We start from the raw sequence: 26,829 nt of genomic DNA, 5'->3' as shown, positions 1-26,829 counted from the left end.
ATACGACTCGTTGACAAAGTGACAGCATTGTGTGGCTCGGGACTTTCTGTAACGCCACTACAACGTTTGTGTTTACGCCTCGCTCTGTGCACCATGGCGCACGTTCTTCCCGCTAACCGACATCGTGCCGGACAAAAGAATTTCTGTATCCCAAAAACATCCTCAGACAGACAGAACACGTGAGATGAGACTGCATGCCGTGCACAAACACAGGGAAGTATTCCCATTCATTTTGTAAGTTAAGATTAAAAATGGTCATCATTGGTTTTTAATAAAAAAAAAACTTGACTGCATGTACAGAAACAAGGCACAGATCAAATGATGTGTTTACATGTGCTGCAGCAAGTACACCAAAATCTGTTTTTATATGGAGCAACCATCTTTTTCATGTCTCTCTGCAGTTATTAAGCTTAATTATAACCTTTATGTTACTGGGACATAGAAATTAAATTTATAGAACGACTGATAAACCAACTGCAGCATAATAACTAGTGTCTCCATGGTGAAGAGAGTGCCAGATGAAACGCTACCTCATGATCCAGGTGATGGGACACCAGCAGCAGTGCGATGCAGACGCCGGCACTGAACCAGCTCTTCCTCCTCTTTTAAGAGCGAACTCACACTTGTGTAGCATTACAAGCTAAATTTGGGGATGATTTTTATGGGAAGACATTCAGAGCGGACAGAATCTGTAGTCTGCATCTGCCAACATTTCTAAGTTTGGGCGCAACAGTGGCAGCTTTTGGAAAAGGCTGTGAAAATGAGTCATGGTGAAAATTTCCACTTGACATTTTGGCTGATAAATCATGTGATGTGGATCATAGAGATGTTTTGTGTGGTAGATGGTCAGGCCCTCGATGGTGACGACTATAGAGGTGCAACTTAAACCATCAGCAACACAGAAGGAATTAAACACAATCGGCTAATTAATGTTTCATTAATGTTTAATGCAAACAACAAAATCCCAGCTACTTAACTTACTGCTTTCCCCACAAACTTAAACCGGTTCAAGTTTAAAGGAAACATGTGTGCCTCGTTATCCCCAACGCCAATTAAGCGAACCAAACAAGGCTGTAAACTAATGCCGGCTAATCCGAAGAAAACTGCAGCACTTTTGCCTGAAGCAGCAGACGGAGACTCACCTCTCCAGCACCATGTTTATTTCTTTCTGCTTCAGATACGAGCTCTAAACAGTCTTCAGAAATACGGGGATTTCAGTTTCCAAACTCTCAACACATTTTAATATGCTCTGTCTTGTAGATGAAAACATGACACGCATTTCACAACGGAAGAAACAGAAATGTGAAACTAGAATTTTAAGCTCTCAACTCTTAACTACGACAGCTGATGAGCAAACTGTCACAGGAAAAGCTGATAGAGCCATTCTGGCTCAATAATCTCATATCAAAGCAATAATGTGTCTAACTCAACATGTGTCTAACACACAGTGTACCACCCTTTTTTGTGCTCTTAATTTATTTGCTCCTCTTTACAACTACTTTGCTGGCAACTAGGGATGCAACGATACCAATTTTTCCAAACCTATACGATACCAATACTTGGATCTGAGTACTTGCCGATACAGAGTACAAAAACTGATACTTCTACCACACACACACACACACACACACACACACACAAATGCAATGAATTTTAAGACAGATTTTATTTTATTCTCTGCCGATAAAAAATAAAATCTTAATAAAAATGACCACAAAAAAATTTCAAGTGAAAAATAAGCACTTCTGTTAAATTATTGCAGAGTCTCCACATTGTAGTTTAACAAAATATCACTGAACTATTGGCACTGTCTCGAGCTTTCAGAATAGTAAATAAACACTTCTGTTTATTTATTATATTTCATATAGCAGCTCGAGTACGCTGAGAAGACGGTGCAATCCTATGTTTTCCACGACCGGCATTGGCTGGTCATCCAGAGCGATAAAATGAGTCAGAGCCTCTGTTATTTTAACTGCCCGTGGATTTTCTCTTGACATTTTTCATCGCTTTTCCAAAACTTGAGTTAAAGTTGGCTGTTCCACACTGCTGACATTTTGTTTAGCCTAGCTACAGCAGCCTCCAGTTTCTCTTTTTTATCTGGAGCTGCCAGTCTCACTCGCCTAACCCTACGCCTGTTTAGCGCGGGATGTCCCCCTAGTGGCCAATCTAAAAAACTACAACAGAAATGACAAGCCACCCTGTGATTAATGAAATAAGTTGGTATCAGTTCATGGTATCAGTTAACTTTTACGAGTATGAGTACACACACATTTTACAGTATCGGCCCCGATACCCGATACCAGTATTGGTATCGGTATCGGCCCCGATACCGGTATCGGCCCCGATACCCGATACCAGTATTGGTATCGGTATCGGCCCCGATACCGGTATCAGCCCCGATACCCGATACCAGTATTGGTATCGGTGCATCCCTACTGGCAACAACACAATGTTGCAACAGGAAGTTGAATGGCCACGTATTCAGGATACCTTGATGACAACTAACAACAATTCCCACGCACTCAAACTCAGACACAACTCCTGTATCCGTCCTTCACTAAATTAGCAGCCAAATATTATCATATCTGAGATACAAAAATAGCTCCTTTTTAACTTAGTAGGAAGAGAACGTCTGTGTGTGTCGATAGAACAATGGAGCCACAGTCGACGTGAAAGTTGTCCAGCTGAAATCAAAGAGGAAGGATGTTGGGACGGAAGGGAGCAGACAGAGGATGGCGATAGAAAGAGAGATCGTCAGAGGTGCAGCCAAAGCGCTGAGGAGACTTGAAACCAGATGAAGGAGTTTGGTACTCTGTGGGGGGGTTATTCAAAGGACCAATAAGGATGCTTGATAAAGCCTCAGGCAAAAACGGTGCCGATATTCTAAACGTGAACCATCAAGTCTGCAAAAGCTGTAAAACAATAATGAAATATTTAAAATATTCCAACTTTTCACACTCTGCCCTGTAGTAGCCACGAGACTTTACATCAGTTTGCTTCAACTCCTTGCTGTGTTTTTGTAAATCCATTAAAACCTCTGGAGATTCAAAAACAATCAAAATACATTCACAAAAACAGATCACACACCTGATCAGGACACACTGGTTCTGCAGCCTCTTCCACAGCGAGCGGTAGCACTCGTTGGCGATGGCAAAGATGTGCGGGGAGATTTCACCGAGGTGGTGCTGACTGTACATCTCCACAGCGGGTCGGTCGTACAGGCCGGCGAGCGGCTGGTAAGGGTTGACTGCTGCCAGGATGGAACCGATGTACGTCTGTGGATCAAAGAGGTAAATGATCAATAATTACGCAGACAGAAAGCGAATAAATCAAATTTCACCTGAATGTTTTAAGTAAAGGTGAAAGAGAAACGTGAAACAATACTATCATGATGCACGATAAAAAGATTCAACCATTCTGCGATACTTCATACTCCGATGAAGATTTACTTATTCAAATACAGATATTTTTAATGCGTCAGTTCAATTAATAAGCCCATACTGTCCTTCTCTTCACTGTTCCCCAACAGTTTCATCTTCTGTGTTGCTAATTAGCAAAGTTCTGCTCATTTTATCTTCATTTGACTAACAAGCACCACCATGAGGAGCTATGACCAGTGTTGGGAAGGTTACTTTTAAAATGTATTCCATTACAGATTACAGATTACATGTCCCAAAATGTATTCTGTAACGTATTCAGAATACGTTACTCAATGAGAGTAACGTATTCTGAATACTTTGGATTACTTAATATATTATCATGCTGTTTACAACTACATGAATGTACTATTGCTGTGATTTATTACTGTTACTGAAGGTCCGCAGCTCCGAACCGTAGTAAAGGGACCTCTGACTAATACGGTGGGTTCTGTGTCGGCTCGTAGCTGAAAACTAGCTTTACTTTGTTGTCTGGGTCAACTTTGCTAGCGAGAGACAGAGAGAGGCGTTGAAAGGCTGCTCCAACAGAACTTATTGTTTTTGGAGGAAAACACGAACACGGTGTACAGTCGAGTCTTAACAGCTTACTTACAACTGGGCTCGTCAGGCTCTCTTCTTGGCTGCAGTGGTTATTATTATATTTACATGCTTCCAGCTCCCGTTTCTGCTCGATGACAGCTCGTACTTTTCCTTTTTCTCCCTCCCTCGCTCACAGACACATAACGTGTATGGCAGTCCATTCTCCCTGCAGCACGGACTACACTGCCTATGATGCTACATTCTTTAGAGCTATACCTGTAGCATTCTGCCTGTTAGCTTAGCACAACAACAACAGCAGGCGCTCTCTCACCCAGGAAACACGCAGAGAGAGAGCGTCACCCTGTAACCATGGCAACCGTAACGCTGCCGCCTGGAACAACAGAACGTAGCTGTCAAACAAAACCCAAACAGTCCTGACCCGCCAAAATATGAAACAGGGAAGTACCGCCGTGTAATCCATTTATTTCAACAAAGTAACTGTATTCTAAATACCACCTTTTTAAACGGTAACTGTAACGGAATACAGTTACTCATATTTTGTATTTTAAATACGTAACGGCGGTACATGTATTCCGTTACTCCCCAACACTGGCTATGAAGTAGTGAACCTGGGTAATTATATTCGATACCAGCTATTGGTGCTGTAGAGGAAGCTTTTCCCCCCCCTCATTTCAAAATATGAACATTTGCACAGCATCCATTCTTCTCTAATGATAACTCTCTTGACCTGCATGTCGTTACTCGCCATCTACCGAACAAAGATCGGAGCAAATCATCTCTGCTGCCCGTCACTGCTCAGGTGGAAGCACAGCGAGGCCAAAGGCTGCACTTTAATCCAATTTCTCAGACAGAAACACAGAGTCGTAAAACCCTTATTAAGTTCCCAGGAAGGTGGACAGCAGCAAACATCAAGCAGCCAAACATGTGACCTCAGTGATGAACACTCTTTTACAGCTTCCACTCAAAAAGCCCAGCAGCACGGCATTCAGCACGTTTGACCTTTTGCTTTTATTTTCACTGCTGAGAAGCAGACTCGAGGTTTTCCAAATTAGTTTCAGATTTCAAAGTTCAAAGCAAAACAAACCAAGCTGCTGAAATAGAAGCTCGTGAAGCCAGAAGAAATCTTGGCTGAAGCTTCGGCGCTGTGGTGCTGACTGATGGATAACTAGGCAGGCTTGGGAAGAAAAAAAAAGGCAGCGCATCAGCGTGCATCTGTGAGAAAACATCTGGATATTCCTATTGCTGGCCTCGGTTTGAAAAGTTGCAACGGTTACAGCAGAATTAACCGGATTCTCACAGTTACTCGAACTGGGCAGGAAAAGAGGTAATGCTGTCAGAAATGCTCGTCCTCAACCGTGAAGGTCTGAGCTTTTGCAAAGGTTAGAGAGGCATTAAGCCGATTTTTCACATCCACTTCAGCATAAAAATAGTAACACTGTCAAAACCTGTGTATCTAAAAGGTAAACACAGAGAGAAGCTTTCCATCCCGCATAGAAGAAAACTAAATCCTTAATTGGTCTTTCCACTAACACAAAAATACTGGAGCAGTAAAGGTCATTCACTTTGGAAATGCTACCATTGTTGGTTTACCCCAAACAAGCGTCTTTTGTGAGAAAACCCCTAAGAAACATGCACAAATACTTTTAAAATGCCTACATTTACAACACAAGCACACATGTTTCCAGCCTGGTACTACTTATAATTGACTGAGAGGTGCTAACTGTGGGTGCTAGCTGCTACACCTCAGCTAATAAGAGTCACTGAAATGGACTGCTTGATCTTGTCTGTGGTGTTGATGTTACCTGTTTTAGTGGAATTACCTGACAAGTAATCTAGCCTGTGGCTTGTAACTGAGCACTCCACACTCTGATTCAGATATGACAGCTCGAGCTTCAAAAATCCCAGTGAGCAACAACCAAAACGTTTAACTTATCGCTTCCAAACGGGACTTCACAAACAAGTGTGTGACATCACAGTCAGAGATGGGCAGTAACGCGTTACTTGTAACACTAATCCAATTACTTTTTTCAAGTAACAAGTAAAGTAAGGGATTACTATTGCAAAAACGGTAATTAGATTACTTTTACTTTCCCGTAGGAACGCTGCGTTAGTGCGTTACTAAAACCGTGATTTAAACACCGAGTTTAATATTTAAACCTATTTTCTGCACATTCCAGCACATAAAATAAAATATTTTTGTGTGTTTACACTCAGTCTTTCAAATAGATGCAAGTAAAACACAGCAGAAAATAAATAAAGTCAAAGACTAGCGGTCCTGTTGCTCTATTTTCACCTGTAAAACAGGAGTGGGGTAGGCGGAGGTTTACCCTGGTGCAGGTGTGCAGCGGTCAGTGGAAGAATCCGTGAGTTTCTCTGTGAGTTTCCCATTACGTCGTAGCTACTCGGTGCTTGTTTGGAAGTTTAGGGGTTTTTTCACTGTAAAAAGAAGTTTTCTTCCCACGCACAACGGACACTAATGTTTTTGTCACTTTTTATGGAATCAAACTCAAAGTAAGGTCAGTACTTCCACGCTTTAAACGCTGCACGCTCATACTCTCTCTGCACTCGATATATGATCCATTGTTGATCTGCACACAGCTGTTGTCACGAACGTCGCACTCGCTTACGTCACTGTCATGAGACATTCTCGCAAAAAAACACGGTTTTAGTAACGCAGTAACGCAGCGTTCCTACGGGAAAGTAACGGTAATCTAATTACCGTTTTTGTAATAGTAATCCCTTACTTTACTCGTTACTTGAAAAAAGTAATCAGATTACAGTAACGAGTAATCAGTAATAATAAAAGTAACACATTTTCTAACAGGCACAAGAGTTGCAGGTAAACTACCTGCTGCGACTCAACAACCACTTTTGCCGAGAAAAGAGCACAGAAACAACCACACAGACAATCTGCAGTGAGGTGAAAGCAGTCGTTAGCAGCTCCCTCGCTGCTCATATTTCTTCAGGGGAAATGCCCACTCATTTTCTACTTAAAAGGTAGAGTAATAATAAACCTCACACTTTTCCCTCTAATCTCTGCAAACACGGACAAAGATAACATTTTTGATCACACTATCAAAATTAACGACAACGTTTCTGCCGGCTGTTTGGACGTAAAGTGAAAATCTCATTGCAGCAGTGCACGGTGTTCCCATAACACACACATTAGCTTCTGAGAGTCTGTTGCCCGGAGGAGGAAAAGAAATGCATTTAGGAGAAAGAGAGTGGGACATTTTGATCCACAGAGCATCTACGTCCTCTGCAGCTACACGGCTCGACTGTCTTCTATCCTGTTGATCTCGCCTGGTTCCCACTGACAGACAACAGCATGTGAAAACAAACAGGACGTCGGTTTTCTGTCTGACATTTGCTCTGTTCCTTCAGCTTGATTTATTAAAGCCTGTTTTCTTGCTGTATTTCCTTTAATACAGTTAGTCAAACTCTTTATCAGATTAGAGAAGAGCACCAAGAGGACATAGAAGCACATACATATTACAAACAGAAGGCCCTTTTTCCTCAATAAAGGGGTCGATCAGGGGAAAAAAGCCTCAAAACACTATTGGCTCTGGACAAGCAGAAAAAAAACTTGTGTTTATAACCAGCCTGAGGTGAAAGCGTGCGCAGAGCTCAGAAGTGGAGTGGAACTCAAATTACAACCATAATAGCCATAATTAGACTAATAGGCATACCGATGTACAGAGCGTGGAAAGAATACCAACAATAACATCACACTGGAAATGCAGTTTCTGATGAGCAGTCTGTTGCAGTCGGACACTAAAGACTGAGCTGAAAGGAAATATTTACAGACGGTTTCTCAGGAATGAAGAAAACAGCTTCTCTCTTCCAGGTTTTTAATTTTCCAAAGACCAAGTCATGACCAACCATCAACCAACAGTTGATAACAAACACGAGAAAACACCAAATGGTTGGTTAGAGCTAAAAGATGCAGTTCAGTCATTAAATGTTTTATAAAGCATCAGCTAACATGTTTGCACCACAGGAAGTGAGCTGATGGTTGTAGGAGCAGTGCTGTAGATACAGTGGCATTAGATTACCATCATACAGACTTCAGGAGTCACCACTCCCAACAGATCTGAGAGAAGAGTTAAACCTGTGGGAGTGTCTTCTGGCACCAGGTTAGACGACCGTGTACCAAAAAATCTGTTAAAATTCTGATTGTCAATAGCACTGCTTGAAAAAAGACGTCAACTGAAATGAATACCTAACACTCCCTGAAGCTCACACATACATTGCAGCACATTGAGAAAGACCATTTGATCTCTAATTCTACAAAGCCCCTGTAATGTCTGATTACACCCATGCAACACAAGCAAAGGCAACGGGCTTGTCGATTTACAGCAAGAAATTAAGCTGACCATGTGGAAAAAAGTACAAATATGATTCTGCCAAGTTCCTTCCTGTTAAAAGGGAGTTTTTCCTTCCTGCTGTTGCCTAAGCAATCATCTGTTAGTTGGGGGTCTCTTTCAAACACTATCGGGCTTTTTTCATTATCTTGAAAGAACTTTTGTTGTGATTTGATGCTACATGAATAACCTTGAACTATCAACTATCTTTTTATACTTTTGGACCTATCACTCCTTCCTGGTTAGACAAAAGATAACCCAAGCAAAGGCAATGGGCTTGTCAATTTACAGCAAGAAATTAAGATGATCCAGGTGACTGATATTTGTATTTTTGTCTGCTTGTTTTGTTGGTTTTTGTTTTTTGCCCTTTATCCCCGTCCCTCTTCCCCGCTGTTTTTCTTACCCTCTTTCTTTTCCCCAGTCAAATCTGTCCCGTATTTAGCAACTGAAAATGAAATAAAATAAACAATAAAAGTTGAATCAAATAGACCATTACAGCAAGGCCAGGCCGTTCTCACTCCCGAGGCGTAATATGCCGACGTTTTGTCACGTCCCGCGGCGTTCCCGAGGAACGCGAAAGGAGACCTTCGGCATTCTTATGGTACCTGACGGGTTATGGCTGAAATCCAGTGCAATGATGCTCCCGCGGTAATAGACGTTCCAGCCCTAAACCTAACCTTATCCCTAGCCCTAACCATAACCTTTTTCCTGATCTTAACCAGGACTTTAATGATGTTAAATAGCGTGTTTCTAAGCGATTTGCAGAAAAAGAGCGAACATGTGTAGATTGAGTCCACACGGTTCTCATATTTCCTCATTTTTCCGAGGTCGTCATTTAGGAACGTGGTGGGTAGCCGAAAACGTAATATGTTGACGATTTGTCACCTAGCGTAAAATGTTACGGTTTGGGAGTGAGAACGTGTTGGCAAGGCTGGGATGGTCCATTTGGGAAAGGAAATCCGTCGGCATCTTTCTTCGCCTTTGGACAATAATTCTGATGGCAAACGAGCCAAACGGGACAGGCAGAAAAAAAAGAAAAGAAATTAAGCTGACCATGTGGAATAAAGTACAAATATGATTCTTCCTGTTCCTTCCTCTTAAAAGGGAGTTTTTCCTTCCTGCTGTTGCCTAAGCAATCATCTGTTAGTTGGGGGTCTCTTTCAAACACTATCGGGCTTTTTTCCCTACAGTACAAATTATCTTAAAATAACTTTTGTTGTGATTTGATGCTACATGAATAACCTTGAACTATCAACTATCTTTTTATACTTTTGGACCTATCACTCCTTCCTGGTTAGACATAAGATAACCCAAACAACAGAGGCGAGATGTTCTTAAACACTGCTTCACAATAACTGTACAAGATAACACAAGAACAAGGTGATGAAGAGGTCTGCTAGGAGTCCACACTCACTGTACTCCTCCTTTTCCTATACAAACATCTTTATCAGCTGCACTGCTCATTAAGCTCCGCCTATTAATCTTTCTATTCAAAGATCCTACTGACTCACTGACCTACATTTGGCCCGGATGCAAAAACATTTGAATGGCCGTTGAGATGACATTTACATGACAAATGGCAGGTCTGGGCTATCCCGCCTGTGCAAATCAGCACAGTACAGGGATGGTATGTCATAATAATATAGAGTGGATCATAAAGGTCTGTGTGTTATACAATGTGGCAGCACTCTGCTCAGGTGAAGGAATCAGAAGAAGTCTGTCTTCCGCCTGCAGTGTAAACAGTTTACAGTTGATCTAATCTCTGGCTCTGAGGCTCACATGCATCGATCAGACCATCCTGTAAACCTCTTTGCAGATGCTTATGTAGTGTCATGTATTGTTTGGGATTTTTACATCACAGTATGTGGAGAAAGTAGACGGAGAAACACTCTGTGATTTGCACTTTTGCACCTTCTGACAGCTGGAACAGTCCAACACATCGTAAGTCTTACTTGTATACAATACGCTTTACAGTAAGGTGAACACGGCACCAGCTACAATGAGCTCAATATTTCCGTGTATCTTTTGTCAGTCTTTCCCTGCTGTCCACTCTGACACGGTTTAAAGGTGCACGGGGAAACGTTTTTATGATGATCTTAGTGCCTGTATTTGCCCCAGAAAGGAACATGAATAATAGTCCTATCTGTGCCATAACTTTGTCCATAATATCAGTATTTACACACCTTCATAGGAAATTGTCACATTTTAGAGAATTTATTAAGATCTTTTGATCCTAAGAAAGACATCCAGTCACCTTCAAGTCAAATAACATGTTACAAAGAATATCATTTGTGGCTATAGATGCACGTAAAAATTGCCAAACTTAAGAAAAACCCAAGGACGTGCCTTAAACTGCCTTTCTAAGCTCCTCGCAACTTACAGGAGTCACAGGACTGATTCTCATAACTGCAAAAAGCAGCAGAAAGCAGGAAGCACAGATGCTGTAACAGTCCAGTAGACATTCGCCTGAATATTTTCACGTCTCAATCTCTTGTTTCAAGTCTTATTAAGCACAGCCTAATGTTTTTTTCCAAATTATGGTCACCATCTATGGCAGGGGTGGGCAATTCCAGGCCCCGAGGGCCGGTGTCCTGCAGGTTTTAGATCTCACCTTGGGTCAACACACCTGAATCACATGATTAGTTCTTTACCAGGCCTCTGGAGAACTGCAGGAGCTAATTTAGCCATTTAAATCAGCTGTGTTGGTTCAAGGACACATCTAAAACCTGCAGGGACACCGGCCCTCGAGGCCTGGAGTTGCCCACCCCTGATCTATGGCAATAGAGCACCGTATACCTCAGGGTAGTGCTGTCTTATGATTCACATGGTGTGACCTTTAGCATATATGGCTACAGGTCGCTACCTTCTCAGTAAGATCTGTCCCTCACTTGTAGTGTCTAGTTTCTAAAAGCCATGATAATAAAACCCCAGGCTTTAAAACCAAGCTAAAACATATGATGGTCTTTTTTGCGTTTCTATTTGGTTCAAAAACCTTAATCTGTCGAGTAAAGTGACATCTGATAGTCTGTAAAACCGACCAGTGGACAAAAAACCCACAAAAAACCTTCAACCCCTTTAAAAAAAAAAAAAACATGACAAGGAAAGTAATATTTAAGCACGAGTCTAAAGGGCAAAGTTCACATAAAACAGTTAGTGCTGCTTCAAGTTAGAGAAGAAATAAATAATAAAACAGCCTTAGGGAAAATTTGTGCCTAACTCGATGAATTACAAACATTTGGACCCAATTACATCCCCCTGTTGGTCCGTCGTGGTAACAGTCTCCCTGGCAGCACCCCAGCTGTGACTCTCATCAGAAGCCCGCCCTGCTGGCTGATGTGATTAACTGCGGCCCCTCATCCTGCATGTGCGGCGTCGAATGCTTACAGTCATTCCACCGAGGTGACCCGAGTAATGCGATAGCCACTTTTTACAGTGTTTGTTTGAAGTGCTTAACCTGCGGGACTCATAGCAGTGGACGCAAAGTTTTTTAACACCGTGATGGCTGCCCCGAAAGAAGAAGTCACCTGGATGAGTGACGAAACATTTCTCCGACTTTTTGGGATTTCCTTACCTGGATGGTCGAGCATGCATCATTTGTATTTGGGTAGCATTCATTATCTATGTTTTATACTAATACTGGGTAAAAACAAAAGTATAACGTAGTATTTAAGCATGTTTCTCTGGTCAGGTTCATTTTCATTTCTGTCATCAGCCTCATTGGAGCAGCAGGAAAAGTTTTCCGGTTAAGTCTACAGTTCAAAAACTGACAAGATGCAGTCAAAGTGAAACATTTTCAATAAAGAAAGCCAAATGTTTTAATGAGTTGGCAGAGACCCAATAAAAGCTAAGAGCACAGTGAATATTGAAACAAGATAAATGTCAGTGTCATCTGCGTCAGCTTATTCCACTGCCCACACATGGCAGCAGAAATGAGCCTTAAAGTGACGCCCAAGAAAAATAAGATGAAAGCTCCACAGGTGTGTAAAGAAACGAGATCCATGCTCTGTCCAGATATTCCTTTGGAGGTTTCTTCCCTTCCTTGTACTGTGCGTGCGTGTGTGTGTGTGTGTGTGTGTGTGTGTGTGTGTGTGTGTGTGTGTGTGCGTGTGTGTGTGTGAGAAACCCAGGGGAAAATCAGCTGTTTGGAATACTGGCCTATATAAATAAAACTGACTTCTCTCAAATGTATTGCATTACAGCGGATTCCAATGAAACATTTTTCAGTTGCACAAACAATAATACATCTTAATCTGCTCTTTATTCAGCGCGTTCCAGAGAAATAATGGCTTCTTTAAAAAATACGATTAAATCAGCTGCTTCTGTTCTGAAACTCTGATTTCCCCAAATCCCAAAGAAAGCAGCAGCAGCAGCCCGAGTATAAAAGTTTATAAGATCAACATTTTGTTTTCTCTGCTCTTTTTGCAGACTCAGCGTAGAGATGATAAGCTAACACTAGCAAGCTACATTAGCTGTATGGGTCTCTGCACAGATACCTGCTCATCAGTGCTAATTAGTGGATTAACGAACCACTCATTAAAACTAGAACATAGACTGCGTGGATGAGTTTTACCTCAAAGCAGGAGACATTCATTTGTAAGATAATGTAATTAAAAATGCTACAACTAGGGATGTGTACCGGTATCCGGTAGTAACCAGACTGAAAAGCCGCGCACATTTCGGTGCTTTTTTTTCCTGAGCTGTGATACACTTTAGATTCTAGCCAATCATTTTACGTTTCCGAGGATAGTAGGCGGGTCCAGGTACGTACGTTCTTTTAGAGCAGAGCTACAGATTAAAAATGCCCAAGGTGAAGCGGTCAAAGTCTGGCTGTACTTCACAGCAAAAGATGCAAACTCAGCAGCTGCAACAAGTGCTTTAAGCTGATACTGTGATACTGTCAAAGGAGGTAACGCCTCAAATCTGATGAAACACCTGGCAACGCATAGTGTTTTTTTAAAGCCGAGAAATGCGCCGTATTTGATAGCTTGCTGCGAGACCTCACACCGAGCACATCTACTGCGGGTGTGGTGCCTGTTATCGACCCGGAGTTAGCAACATCCCCCAAAAACCCGAAGAGGAGAGTCCTGGCCCCTAGCCCTGCCAGTGTAGCAGAAATGATGAGGATGATGATGCAGCAGCAGCCGTTCTTCTCTGCGTGAGTAGCTTAATGTTGTTCGTGTGTAATTTACGTTGAGTAGGCTAACCACGTTATTACATTAATGCATGTAAGGTGAACTAGCAAACATCATCATAGCTACATGCAGCAGTCTTCTTGTTTGATGGCAGATACTCCCTTCACCCTGGACAAAAAGGCTAAAATGACCAAAGAAAAAGTGGAAAACAGTTAAACATGAGAGGTTTTTGGACAAAGTTTGTGTTTTTTCCATTGTTTAAGCTGCTTCCAGCCAAGAGTGATACCATATATGCCCCATAGCTGCAGAAAAGGCTAACATTGTTATCTTTTTACAAAAAAACAGCTGAACATGAGAGGTTTTTGGACAAAGTTTGTGTCCTCCATTCTTTAAGCACCGGCACCGTTTCAAAAGTACCGGTTTGGCACCGGTATCGGATAAAACCTAAACGATACCCATCCCTAGCTACAACAGACATGTTTGAGACGTCCAGTTCTGTAACTAGCAGACAGTTCACACCTACAGCTGCATAGCTCAGCAGCACTGCTCCTAATTTTTCACCAAAAATCCAAAATGCTGATTTTAAAAAAGCATTACACAGATAATGTTCGGATTACTTTTACATATTGATCGCAATGTTGGTTGATTTTTTACCACGAATCTTCGTACATCATTCCATTTGTATTTGATTTGTAGATGAACTCTTTTTCAAAGAGTATAACTATAAACGTTCTACAACCAACAAATCTGTGCAGAGTCCCGATAATCAAAATAGGATTGCGGATAAAAGTATCACGTTACATTTTGACATCGTGTTCCTTCTATTCAAGAACTAAAAACAGCTGACAAATGCAGATATCTTCTCAAACTGACCTCCGCTTAATCTTTTCCCCCCCTGACAGATAGCAGTAATAGACGCTGGAGCGCCTTTATGTTTATAGAAAGGCGTCAGTGGCTGATGATGGTGTAACTGTAGAGCAGAGAAAGGCATGCGGGGCGTCAGAACCTTCCAAAAAAAAAAAAAGATGCCTCTGAGACAGAGCCAGATAAATTCACAGAGAAGGAAATGAAGTCCAGATGGGGAAAAAAACCCTGCAGGATCAGAAGAAAAGCATCAGCAAACCTGCCTTACTGACGGCAGGAAATGTACGAGCGAGGGGGGAATATTCTGCAGAGTTACTGTGTCACAAGACACACATTCCTTTGCATTTGTTACACTTGGCATTTAAAGGCATCCTGATCCGCTGTTTAGGTTTAATGTTGCTGCTGATGCACACGCGTGAAAGAAAGGAGATGCCCATTTATTTTTGAAACGATGCGGTTTTTCCGAGTTCCCGGGAACACAAAACTGTCAACAGCTTGTGAAACGAGCAGGTTTTGCTTCAGCTTTTCTTACAAATGAAAAAAAAAAATATCCCTGTAGAAACGTGATATTATACATCACATACTGTAGTGAGTAGGAGCTTGCAAGTTCATTGCTGTGCTGACATGGATCTAATAAACCTGGGCAGGAAGTTGGATGCACGTCTGCTGTATAACGATAATCAGAGCCAACACGGCTGTCACGGCTCCGTTATTCGTCTCCACGCTACGTCCTCTTTGGCACGGCCATGGTAACAGCTGGAGGATACATCATACACAAAAAGCTTCTGCTACCACAACTCGACTGGATTTTGGAATCCCAAGCATTTTACTTCCATCTATAAGCTCTGAGTCTGTTTTGTCTTCATGTTAACCAGCACATCAGTTCATGCTGCAAGTCGCACTGTGAGACGCTTATCCTTCATTTCAGTTGCAGAGTTGTTGCCTCTTCACATTCCCTCCTTCATGTTAGTCAACTTTTACGTGGCCTGTGTGACATTTTTGGAAGGAAAACAGTTTTCATTTGTGGTTGGGGTCGTCGCTAATGAAACTCAACATGTGTATGATGGCAAAGAACAACTTCTGCATGTCTCTAAAGCACAAACGCCATTAGATGCATTAAGAACAACAGTTGTTTTAACTTTCTAGTTGAAAAAAATAAGACACCTTAACTATTTTTTGCCTTTTTACGGCTTTATTTGAAAGGGTGCATTGAGCTTAACTTTAACCAGTGAAAGTCACCTTATTGGTTCGCTTCTGAAACTGTGTGTTTTTGGTGTACAGTCCCCATTTAGCATCATCTTTGTAGCTGTATGAATTATAAAAGATTTATTGTTACTAATAACGAGTTTCAAATGAGTTTCAGATAAGCTAAGCTAAATCCAGCCCACATTAACCGACATCTGCTGATTCAGCAGATTCTTCACATTCAATTAGCAAATATGATAAAGAAAAGTTGAGTCCTTAAGCTGCTTTAGTTTGCTGCACAGCTGCAAGCTGCTTTGTAGTCCGCCTTGTGGCCTGGTTGTTTCTGTACGGAGGTCCTGTGATTGCTCAAAGACACAAAGTCACACCACCAAGTTCTAACTCAACATATAAGTGTTTATCAGTCTCATTAATGTTCATGAATCAATGGTGTCAGTGCACTGCTGATTAAACTTTCTAACTAGAAATTAAAGACTAATTTTGCATGAATGGGCTACGTAAGTTTAAATCACACCGCAGGAGTAGTGGTTAGACTCGAGATTGTTCGTCCAAAACCACATCTTAACGAAGCTAAAATGATAAGTCATAGATATGAGCCTGAAAGAAAGATCTAATCAACCAAGCCAGGAGTAATCTGTACACCAGATTCCAGACAAATCTGTTTCTCGCTCTTCAAGATAACTCAACAAATAACAGATGGGTGGACGAACTTCAGCCACAAAGTAACTAGCAAACCAAACCAAACTAGCAACTCAAAGGAAGTGAGATCAGCACATGTTATTCATAGACATGTATGCATGTGTAACGCTGGACGTTTCCTCACATCTGACAGTAATCACAACTCTTCAGCTTTGGCTGAAATCTCTAAAAATGGAAAAAGGACTAAACTGGGTTTGGATTTCAGAGTCTCCGAAGGAATTTGTGTGTGTGGCTTAATCCCAAACCCAGCAGATATGTACGAAAACGAGTGAAACATAATCCAACCCAGCTAAACTATTGATCTGAAAGGAAAATGCCACATAAACAGTCATTTTAGAGCTTGCATCATCCGGATTTTTTCAGATATTAAGACGTGACCCCAAAGCAAACCAGCCTTTCTACTGCTACAGCCACATTCCACCCATAGCTTCTTTGTTTGCAAGTACTTCAGATAATAATGAGAGCATTAGAAGTTTGTCCATGTGTAATCTGGTTTTTTGAGCAGTCGATCTCATTGTCAGCACAGACTTTCTACACATTCTGGACCTCTTCCTCCCCCGTTTATCCTCACAGCTATGAGTCAAGAGCTCGTGAAAGCGGAGCAGCAGCTGCCTGTTGCAGTCTGTCAGCGGGCCGGCAGCAGACATGCAGACTTGTCAAAATAACCGAAGCGAGCGACGAGACGGATTTTGCTCTGTGCTGAAGCTGCCTGAGAGGGCAGAGACTCTGATCAAACCTATTACGAGGACGTGATTTAGCAGCCGTTTCTCAGGTATCCTCTCTGAACCATGAAGAAGCATTTTTGTGCCGCTCTACCTGATGATCCATCTGCTGTCATCTCGATTCTGATTGATTACAAAGGCCGTTTACTCCCACCCCTGTGGTTACAGTTAATTGTTCTGTAGGCGGGGTTGGGGTTACGGTTAGGGCAGAAAACACCGGTTCTCTTATAACCCAAAATGTTAAAGAACAAGCTGTAGCTTAGCCTCAGTGTCACCACTAAGACATCTGAGCTGAATGTTGCTTGAAACTCATTTGTCTCTTTTATTAGATCCATTATATTTCGTTCTCTTAACTCCTCACATGCACTGCAAGGACTGTTTTTGTCTGCATGTCAAAATAAACTGTTTTTCAAAACCAAAAGAAGGGAGTCTAACAGACAAACATATTTTAGATTTCTCAGATTCTCATGTGATGAAGGATTCCTCGTGTCTGCAGGAACGTCCTTCAATGCCCTTTCTGCAGATCGTTCCCTCCAGAACAGACAGCGTCTCCAACCCTCTAATTTTGCTAATGTGTGTATCTTACATTGAGCATCAGTGCAGACCCACAGTCAGTGTTGCCAACTTAGCGACTTTGTCGCTATATTTAGCGAGTTTTCAGACCCCCTAGCGACTTTTTTTCTAAAAAAAAGTCACTAAAAAAAGACGTGAAAGACATTACAAAAACAATAATTGCTAAAAGAAATTTAATTTGTAGTTCTAAATAAATTCTAAATGCATTTAGGACGTTTTTTGCTCACTTTATGTCTCGTCCACGATGTTATTTCTCTCTCCAGCAGCGTAGGTTACAATTACATTAGCATGGCCAATTATGCAAATTAGGTGATGACGTCATTTAGCGACTTCTAGCGACTTTTAGGACAGCCAATAGCGATTTTCCTTACTGAGGAGTTGGCAACACTGCCCACAGTTCATCCACAGACTGAAATGAACCCTTTTAGCTCTTAAAGTCTCCCTCTCGTCTGATTGGTTGCCCCTCACAAACTTAGGATTTTAAACATCAAGTGGATTGGTTTGAGATGATATAGCCCAACTTTGGGAAACCAGGATTTTAGAGCAGTCTGAATTTTTGAACATACACTAAACCAAACTTGTGGCCTTGTTCAGGATAAGCACCATAACATCACAGTGTCTTTAAGATAGAAAATGAAGAAAAGCAGCCACTTTAACTTTGGGCCGTTTGCTCAGGTTAAAGTGCTCTGATTCTTATAAAAGAAGATTTCTGGGGGAGGATGGTCTCATCTCCTTATACCCATTTCTATTTTTGTTTTTTAAAAAAACATTTTGTTGTATAGTTTAAAAAGTAGCTGCAGATCCAACGAGCCTTGTAGCCTGTGGCCAGAAGATAAAGAGTTGTGTATGAAAGTATTATGTAAGCTTTCATGTAAGAAGGTCCAAACTTTCATCTTTATATCCATGTTCCCATGACCATGTGATCGGCACTAAGAGCACATATACCAGCAATTGTTCAAATGCTTTCAGGACCTGATCTGTTATTTTTGGTCAAACTTCTCATTCTCAGAGTTTTCTGTGTGTAAACGGAAAAAAAACTGTACGGGGATCTGCTGCCATCACGTGACATCGTCCTATTTATGATTATAGCACATGGGACATGAAAACATTCCTGGTTGGAATAAAGAGTTCCTGATTGGATGAATCCCCCTGCAGATTGTGTGTGTGTGTGTGTGTAGAGAGAGAAATGAGCGGGAGGTCACAGAAAATTATTGATGGGATGGGGGGACAGAGAAAAAAAGAACAGCATGTGATAGAAAAATGAATGTCAGTGTGTTTGAAAGAAGGACCGTGGGGTTCAGACGAGTCAGAGATTTCTGAGTTAAAGAATGTTTGCGTGTGTGTGTGTGTGTGTGTGTGTGTGTGTGTGTGAAGCGGAGTCTTTTGGCCCAGATCCCTTGTTTAGAAATGGGGTAGTAGCTCTGGTGGGGTGTGTGTGCGTGTGTGTGTGCGTGTGTGTGTGTGTGTGTACGTGCTTGCAGTGGAATCTGCAGAGGAGACGAGTGAGGCCACCAGTCGACAGCACAGCTGGTTACAATCACAGCAACTAAACACTGTACACACACACACACACACACACACACACAGGTCTGGTAGCCTCTGGGACGACTCCCCCGTCTATGTAAAGGTGCTGCTAGCAGCTCTGATGCAGTTTAGCTGAAACAAAAATATTTTTCTGTCAAACAAACCAGAAAAAGCTCAAAATATTCACTTCTGGATTTTTACACCATCAAAAATCAACATGTGGCCCCAAAAAGTATGAACTATAATTGAGATTTTGCTTGCTTTGTTCTGAGTGTGCACTTCTTAAAAGGTAAACATATTGATACCCCATCATCGTCATCACCATACCACTTTCTTTGAGGCCAGAGATTTATTCATTGTGGCCATTTAATTATGTGATTGCAGCAGGTTTGTACTCCTCTATCAAAACCACAGATTCCCCCACTGTATTGTGTTCTCTCCATGTTCTCCGTGTCCACATCCAAGCTTGGCTTTTTAACGGATGTTTGACAAGGACTTGTGTGATTTGTCCGGCTGGAATGCTTTCAGATTTATTGTGCTGTTTGGATTAACAACAAAAAAAGAGTTTTGTAATGTTCTTCAAGCTTCACCACCAAAGTTTAAGTTGTATCCAAAGCCCTTGAAATCTGCTTCATTATCCTGTAAATATAATTCAAAATATGGAGCTTTAAAAGATATTTTGGCTGCAGGGCCGCTGAGAAAATCCACCAAGGCTCTTTATTCATATGTTGAATTTATGCATCACCTTGTTCTGCTCTTGTTTTTCACTGCATGTACTTTTCCTGGGATATAAACTCTACATATGGCTCCTTTGCAATGAATAAATTTTATTATAACAACTGAAGAAGAAAAAAGAGAGAGAAGAAGAAGCCCGAGGAAAGCAAAGGAGAAGAGGATGAGTAGTGGTGGTAGTAACAGACCCCTTTAAATCATTCTGAACCCTTTAAACTGGGGTTTGACCAGTTTCATATTTGATCCTTGATGCAGCAGAAACTGTTGTCGGCTCTCTGACTTCAGTATTGTGTTTATGGCTCTTCCCTTTGGTTAACCATGACCCTCTCCATTAAAACATTCCCTCTAATTTTCCCCTCTTTCCAGCTTCTGGCCCAAAGAAAAAAATGTCAGGCCAGCAATTGGGTGGCTGTGATGAATTGATTGGATAATTTCGACCATACGGGAGCATTCAGATGTGATTAAAGTAACAAGATGGCATTTGTCAAAGGTTAGCGCGACTGTTGCGTACAGAGAGCACAATGCCGCCTTTGTTGACGGCTCGTTTCGCTGGAGAAAGTGCTCGCTCAGGTTTGTTCTTTAAACCATAAGCACAAAATGAGACGGTAATGGTTGAGAGCCATTTGTCCCACATATTCCTTTGTGTTTCACCGGAGCAGGAGGGTTTGAAAGGTTTCTTTACTTGAACTAGGATGGGCAGCAACAGAGCTGCTTGTTTGCTAGCTCACTGTGTAAGGCAGGACAATGCGTACACCTAAAACGTTGTAAGGACATTAACACAATGCAGATATCATGTGTTCAAGGAGGAGTAATCAACATTATGGTAACTAGAGCTGCCACGATTACGTCGACTATCAAAATCGTCGACGACTGATTTAATAGTCGACGCGTCGTTTGAAGCTTTGTAAGATCACAAAAGACGCAGGAATAAGTAGCAGGATTTAAGAGTGTAATAACGGACTGAAACAGAAGATGGCAGCACTGCATGTACAAGGATGCCAGCTGCAGTTAAACCCCGAAGAAGAAGAAGCTGTGTCCCAGAATTCATAGCGCAGCCCAGCTCAGTTTCCAACAATGGCGGCAGCTAGTTAGTTTTAATATTACTCTTATTATTCTTTCTGGGTCACAAAATAAACGTTTAACATATTTTCAGGCGAGAATGTAGCTGTGTAAACCTCAAATATCTGCTCAGTTTATCAAGACACCACATATTTTCAAAAGCGCTCCAACGTTTTCGGAGACGTCTGTTAGCCACTAGCTCGATAGCTAGCCGGGGGCTAGGCTAACTAGAGCCATGAGAACACCGGACTCCCGGCAAATCGTTTTCAAACCCACCGCCGTCTTTCGCTACTCAGGTTAAACATGATATATAAGTCACTTAGATAACTTAAAAATGTTATTGTTTGGCTTTTTTTAGTATTTTATTTGTTCCCGAGTAAATCTGTTTGGCTGAGATTAAAGTTATAGTTTTTACACAGCTGAATAAACGTCAAGCAGACAGCTGATTATCAGAAGTGTGAGATGCTCGAGAATTTACTCCGGTGTCCTGTTATATTTTAGATAGCAAGGAGTTTATTAAACTTCACCGAAACAATCTGCAAATTTCATTAAAATGTAATAAACTATCATCTTGTCTTTATTCTTAGTTAGCACATACCTTAAACACTTAAAGCTGTAAGCTAATGATAGTTATATAAGAGCAGATGCTGCTGGTGCAATAAGCTGTACTTTTACATTCAATGGATGATGATCTGATTAGTCGACTAATCGCGAAAATAATCGGTGACTAGTCAACTATCAAAATAATCATTTGTGGCAGCCCTAATGGTAACATCCTATCATCAACACTCCTAGTTACAGCTACTACTGTTCACACCAGCACTAACTAGCACGATGAGACTTATTAACTTGGATTAACCAAGAAAATCACCTTCTTTTGGTCCCTTTAGCATCTCAACTGCTCTTTCTCACCACTTGGGAGATTAAGCCAGCACCTGCAGGCTGGAACAGCCTCTAAAGCCCAAATAAACTCTAATTGTGTTCCTCTCACTTGGCACTTTTCTGTTTTTGGCTGCCAAACAAGGACCACCATTACGTGGCGTCCAGTTTCTAACAAACGTCTGATTGAAAGGGACTCAAACTCCTTCGCCTTGATTGGTTTGGTGCTTTTCATCGCCTGGTCGACAGCGCAAACATGGAAACACCAGAAACAAGCACAACAATACTTTAAACCTCTCAAAAACAGAGTGGAACAGTAAAAGTTTATGCAAATAACCACACTAACCACAGGCTAAATAACAAGGCTAAATTCATCTGAAACTCTTTGGTCACAGTGCAGTAATGTTTAAGAATTCAACCACCTGCATAAATACTCTGCAAAGGAGTCACAAGGCCGCCATTTCTGAGAGAATAAAACGATCCAAGCAAACTAGTTAACTTAGTGTTTGGACTGTTTAACAGGGTTAAAACTGTCCAACTGTGTAACCCCGGCCCTGCATTATAAAATGAACTCCCTTAGATTGAATGCAAAAGTAAAAAACAGCAGGCAGCAACCTTTGAGGTAACGGTTCAGATTAAAAATGTTATATAGACAGAGACACAAATCCCTTCCTATAAAGGGAAAAATACAACTTGAAGCTGTGAAAAACCATTTCAAAGTGCCAAAGACCTTAGCCAGGTCCGAAGACTTCTCTTCTAACAAGATAGTAACTCACAGTGTAAATCTTTAAAGAACAAAAAGCAGCGATTTCTTGTACAAACCAGCCAAAGCTCAGAAAGAAAAAAGAAAAGCTTGCACTGCATTTGGGCAGCGGTTAGGGTGCGGCTTAGGTGCCAGCACGGATGAGCCAATGTCTGAGGGAATGTGAGACAGCTTTTTTAAGGGCACTGGTGTGTGTCTATGCTGGGAAATGGGACATGTGTGCTCTTACACAGAGAACAATGGTAGGTGTTCATGTGGTCTTACAAAGCATTTTAAAAAGTAATAACAAACCCTTTTAAGTAGGTAACAGCAATTTGTTTATGGTTATATTTATGCAGCTATTTTAAATTCTTTTAACATTTTATAATTAGGTCATCCTTTAATCCTGTCATGCATGAATTATGACAGCCTCAATCAGGATTTTTATTCATCTTTTCATTCCTAGAGACCAATAAAAATACTTAATGAAGGGGTTAAATAACAATAATTACAATGACACACATCATCATCATACATCTATAGTCAGTGTTGGGGAGTAACGGAATACATGTACCGCCGTTACGTATTTAAAATACAAAATATGAGTAACTGTATTCCGTTACAGTTACCGTTTAAAAAGGTGGTATTTAGAATACAGTTACTTTGTTGAAATAAATGGATTACACGGCGGTACTTCCCTGTTTCATATTGTGGCGGGTCAGGACTGTTTGGGTTTTGTTTGACAGCTACGTTCTGTTGTTCCAGGCGGCAGCGTTACGGTTGCCATGGTTACAGGGCAACGCTCTCTCTGCGTGTTTCCTGGGTGAGAGAGCGCCTGTTGTTGTTGTTGTGCTAAGCTAACAGGCAGAATGCTACAGGTATAGCTCTAAAGAATGTAGCATCATGGGCAGTGTAGTCCGTGCTGCAGGGAGAATGGACTGCCATACCCGTTATGTGTCTGTGAGCGAGGGAGGGAGAAAAAGGAAAAGTACGAGCTGTCATCGAGCAAAAACGGGAGCTGGAAGCATGTAAATATAATAATAACCACTGCAGCCAAGAAGAGAGCCTGACGAGCCCAGTTGTAAGTAAGCTATTAAGACTCGACTGTACACCGTGTTCGTGTTTTCCTCTAAAACAATAAGTTCAGTTGGAGCAGCCTTTCAACGCCTCTCTCTGTCTCTGGCTAGCAAACTTGACCCAGACAACAAAGTAAAGCTAGTTTTCAGCTACGAGCCGACACAGAACCCACCGTATTAGCCAGAGGTCCCTTTACTACGGTTCGGAGCCGCGGACCTTCAGTAACAGTAATAAATCACAGCAATAGTACATTCATGTAGTTGTAAACAGCATGATAATATATTAAGTAATCCAAAGTATTCAGAATACGTTACTCTCATTGAGTAACGTAACGGAATACGTTACAGAATACATTTTGGGACATGTATTCTGTAATCTGTAATGGAATACATTTTAAAAGTAACCTTCCTAACACTGGCTATAGTAACATTAAACAGCCAGTGGGTGGCAGGGTGTGGAGGGACACATCAGTGTCCAATGTAGTGGTTTATGTGCAAGTGTGCCATCAACACTGACACAAATACAAGAAAACAGCCTTTGACTAGCTGCTCACTGTGTGTGTGAAAGGGTTAAATAATGAGCACTGCCACTACTATGATTTATTATTCTTGAAATGCTTTTTCATATATATGTTTTAAGGAAGTGACTAAAACCAGAAGCTGACTTTAGTGAATTTGAGCAAATCCACCAACAGCTGACATAGAAAGAAGAAAATCAGAATCAACCCCAAAATTCTATTTATACTATACTATATTAGGTTTTTAAGCCATATAAGTGTTTGCAAAAAGTCTTTGTATAATCCACCAAAAATATCAGTTTAATCTATGTTGTATTTACAGTGAACATTAGGAACTAAATCAAGAAGCTGTCCTGCAGGTTTGTGTTTTGGGAAACCCTCATCGATACCCTGCTAGGTCTCTACATGTGTTTCTTGGAAGTTAAATAACCAAACCTTTGAATCAGCTTCCCACTGTGCAAACCTGAAAACTGAGTCCCGTTTGTAATAAATCTGAGCCGGAAAGCCAAACTTTTTCTGACAGGATATCCCAGAGGAGCCAAAGATCCATGTAGGGATATGCTTTGATTGCGCCGTCAGTTAATCCTACAGTCATGTACAGACCAGTAAGAAGCTCCAGAAAGACACCATAGCTCTCTCACGTCCTCATTTCCTGGCACTGATTTAAAGCAGAGGAAAGCTCTCTGACCCGACCATCTCTTTAACCTGCTCGTTTCTAGACGGTTATCCCTGCTGTTGTGCAATGTTTGAGCAACTCAAGATATTCATGGGAGAGTGCTGCAGAGCTGATGGATGAAGGTAATGTACCTTGACAAACCAAGCTGTCAACGCCAACACTGATAGCGCAGATAGACTTGAGATTGGTTCGGGTTTTTGATGCTAGTGGTTCAGATTTTGTTTTTTGTTTTTTGTAACCTGCCTCATATTACTTCTGCCGAGTTATCTAGGGCTGGGCAAAACTATTATTTTTCTAATCGATGAATCTAGCGATTGATTTTTCGATGCATCGATGAATCTAATGATTAATTTTTCAGTCCAATTCTATTTTGATTTGATTCAATTATCGATTATTTCCCCATTATTTGACTTGTATAGACGGTTTGTCTGTTGCAGAAGCTGCTCCTGGATGCGTTTGAGGTGCTGGTGCATAGCCGTTGTGCTTTTATGATAGGCCGTTTCCACCTTACAAAGCCGGCAAACGACTGAATCACTTCCTTTTCTGTTAAAATATCTCCATACTGTAGAACTGTGTATTCGGGTGGAGTGATTTAAGTCAACTGCGGCTGCCTCACTCATGTTGCCGCCATGTCTGTTTTGAAAGTGACGACGCATCGATGCACATTCTTTTACGTCGACGTATTTTACGTGTCGACGTAATCGATTACGTTGACGCGTCGTCCCAGCTCTAGAGTTATCCCAGGGACTAAAACTGCAAATTCAGCAATATTTAGCAAGTAAACCACATGTTGATGAACTGTTGGAGTTGAGTCAGGGCCACCATACTCAAAAGAAGATTATTATTTCCATCTGTGGTCATTTTTATTAGATGGAAAAGCTGTGTGCTTAAAACCTCCCTGTCCTTTAGCATGCTGATGTGGATGTGGCGAGAACTCCCTCGCACTCTTGGAATCCCAGAAGCAGCCAGACGCCCTGCACAGATTACGCGAGGTGAGACTAATTAAGTAAGACTTGCATTGAAGGACATCAGTGGAACCATCAGCTGTTGTGCAGATCAGCTGAGCTTGAATTCATGGTCAGTCTTCATATTAACCCTTTAAGACCTACCATAGAACCAAGTCCGCCAGAGCTTATATTATATTTATATTTTTGGGAGCATTTCAAGTTGCTATACATCAATACAACCATTACAGCCTAGATTTTAATAATATGTATGAATTAAGTGCATAGTAATTACATAAATTGCAAAAAAGTGCAATAAACTACAAAAAGATTTAAAATCATTTTTGTTTTTTTAACATATATTTCTAGTTAGAGAAATTTAAGAGGCTTATCCCTCAAAACTGTAAATACAAAAAAGTTGCACAAAATAGTTTCCCACCACAGGAAATTTATTTTGAGCGTCTTCATAGTTTTATTTTTGAAATACACCAATTTTTATATACTGCAGGAAAAACAAAAATAAATATTATAATGCAAATTTGCAAAAAAGCAGCATATGCATCAAAATAAACTATTTCCAGCAGTGCAATATGAGTCCTAAGCATCCCAGAAACCACACAGAAAGTCATAAAGTCAAAGATAACTTTTAAAAACACCAGTATAGGCTCATGAGGCCCGGACGGTAAAAACTACATTTCCGCGAAATGACGTCACTTCCTGTTTCGGGCAGGTCATGGCGGACATGCGAAAGTTCGCGCTGACGTCTATTCCAATGTAGGAAGTGTTACAAACAGCTGATCAGATCGGCAAAGCGTGTTTCTGGAATATTATGTTTTTGTTGCTGCAAGTGCTTTTTATGCAGTTTTTGCAAAGCTATATGTGGAAGGAAACTGTGACCGAGGACAAGCTGATGGCATAAGATGTAAGTACAACTCCTCCGGTTTCATATGCAAAAAAAATTATTGCGCTAGCTCACGTGGTTGCAGAGCTACCGGGATTTAACAATAGTTACGCAAAACAGAGCGTGCTGCTCCGACCGGCTTTAAAGGGTTAATATGTAGGATTTTCACCAGGGACAAAAAAAGATTTGCACTCGCTTTCAATCACTGTGTTGTTCTCATCAAGTATCGCTTGGAGGAAACTTA

The 26,829-nt window shown here is 41.2% G+C and overlaps 1 protein-coding gene and 1 long non-coding RNA gene across 2 annotated transcripts in view; both read right to left on the bottom strand.

The window, feature by feature from the left end:
* myo10 (myosin X) overlaps positions 1–26,829 on the bottom strand; it is a 165,468-nt gene that overhangs the window by 67,178 nt on the left and 71,461 nt on the right. The window contains 1 exon segment of the mRNA XM_085141052.1: positions 3,088–3,275. Within this exon segment, the coding sequence (XP_084997178.1) occupies positions 3,088–3,275 (188 nt within the window).
* On the bottom strand, positions 7,392–26,824 carry LOC146497009 (uncharacterized). Its single transcript, XR_014870811.1, has 2 exons — positions 17,506–26,824; positions 7,392–17,464 (listed from the first exon to the last, which is right to left on the bottom strand). It is a non-coding gene; the product is annotated as an uncharacterized LOC146497009 (long non-coding RNA).

The sequence above is a fragment of the Neolamprologus multifasciatus genome, chromosome 18 (genome assembly GCF_963576455.1).
Source record: "Neolamprologus multifasciatus chromosome 18, fNeoMul1.2, whole genome shotgun sequence".
Classification (NCBI taxonomy): domain Eukaryota; kingdom Metazoa; phylum Chordata; class Actinopteri; order Cichliformes; family Cichlidae; genus Neolamprologus; species Neolamprologus multifasciatus.
This window is presented reverse-complemented; position numbering and strand designations above follow the sequence as displayed.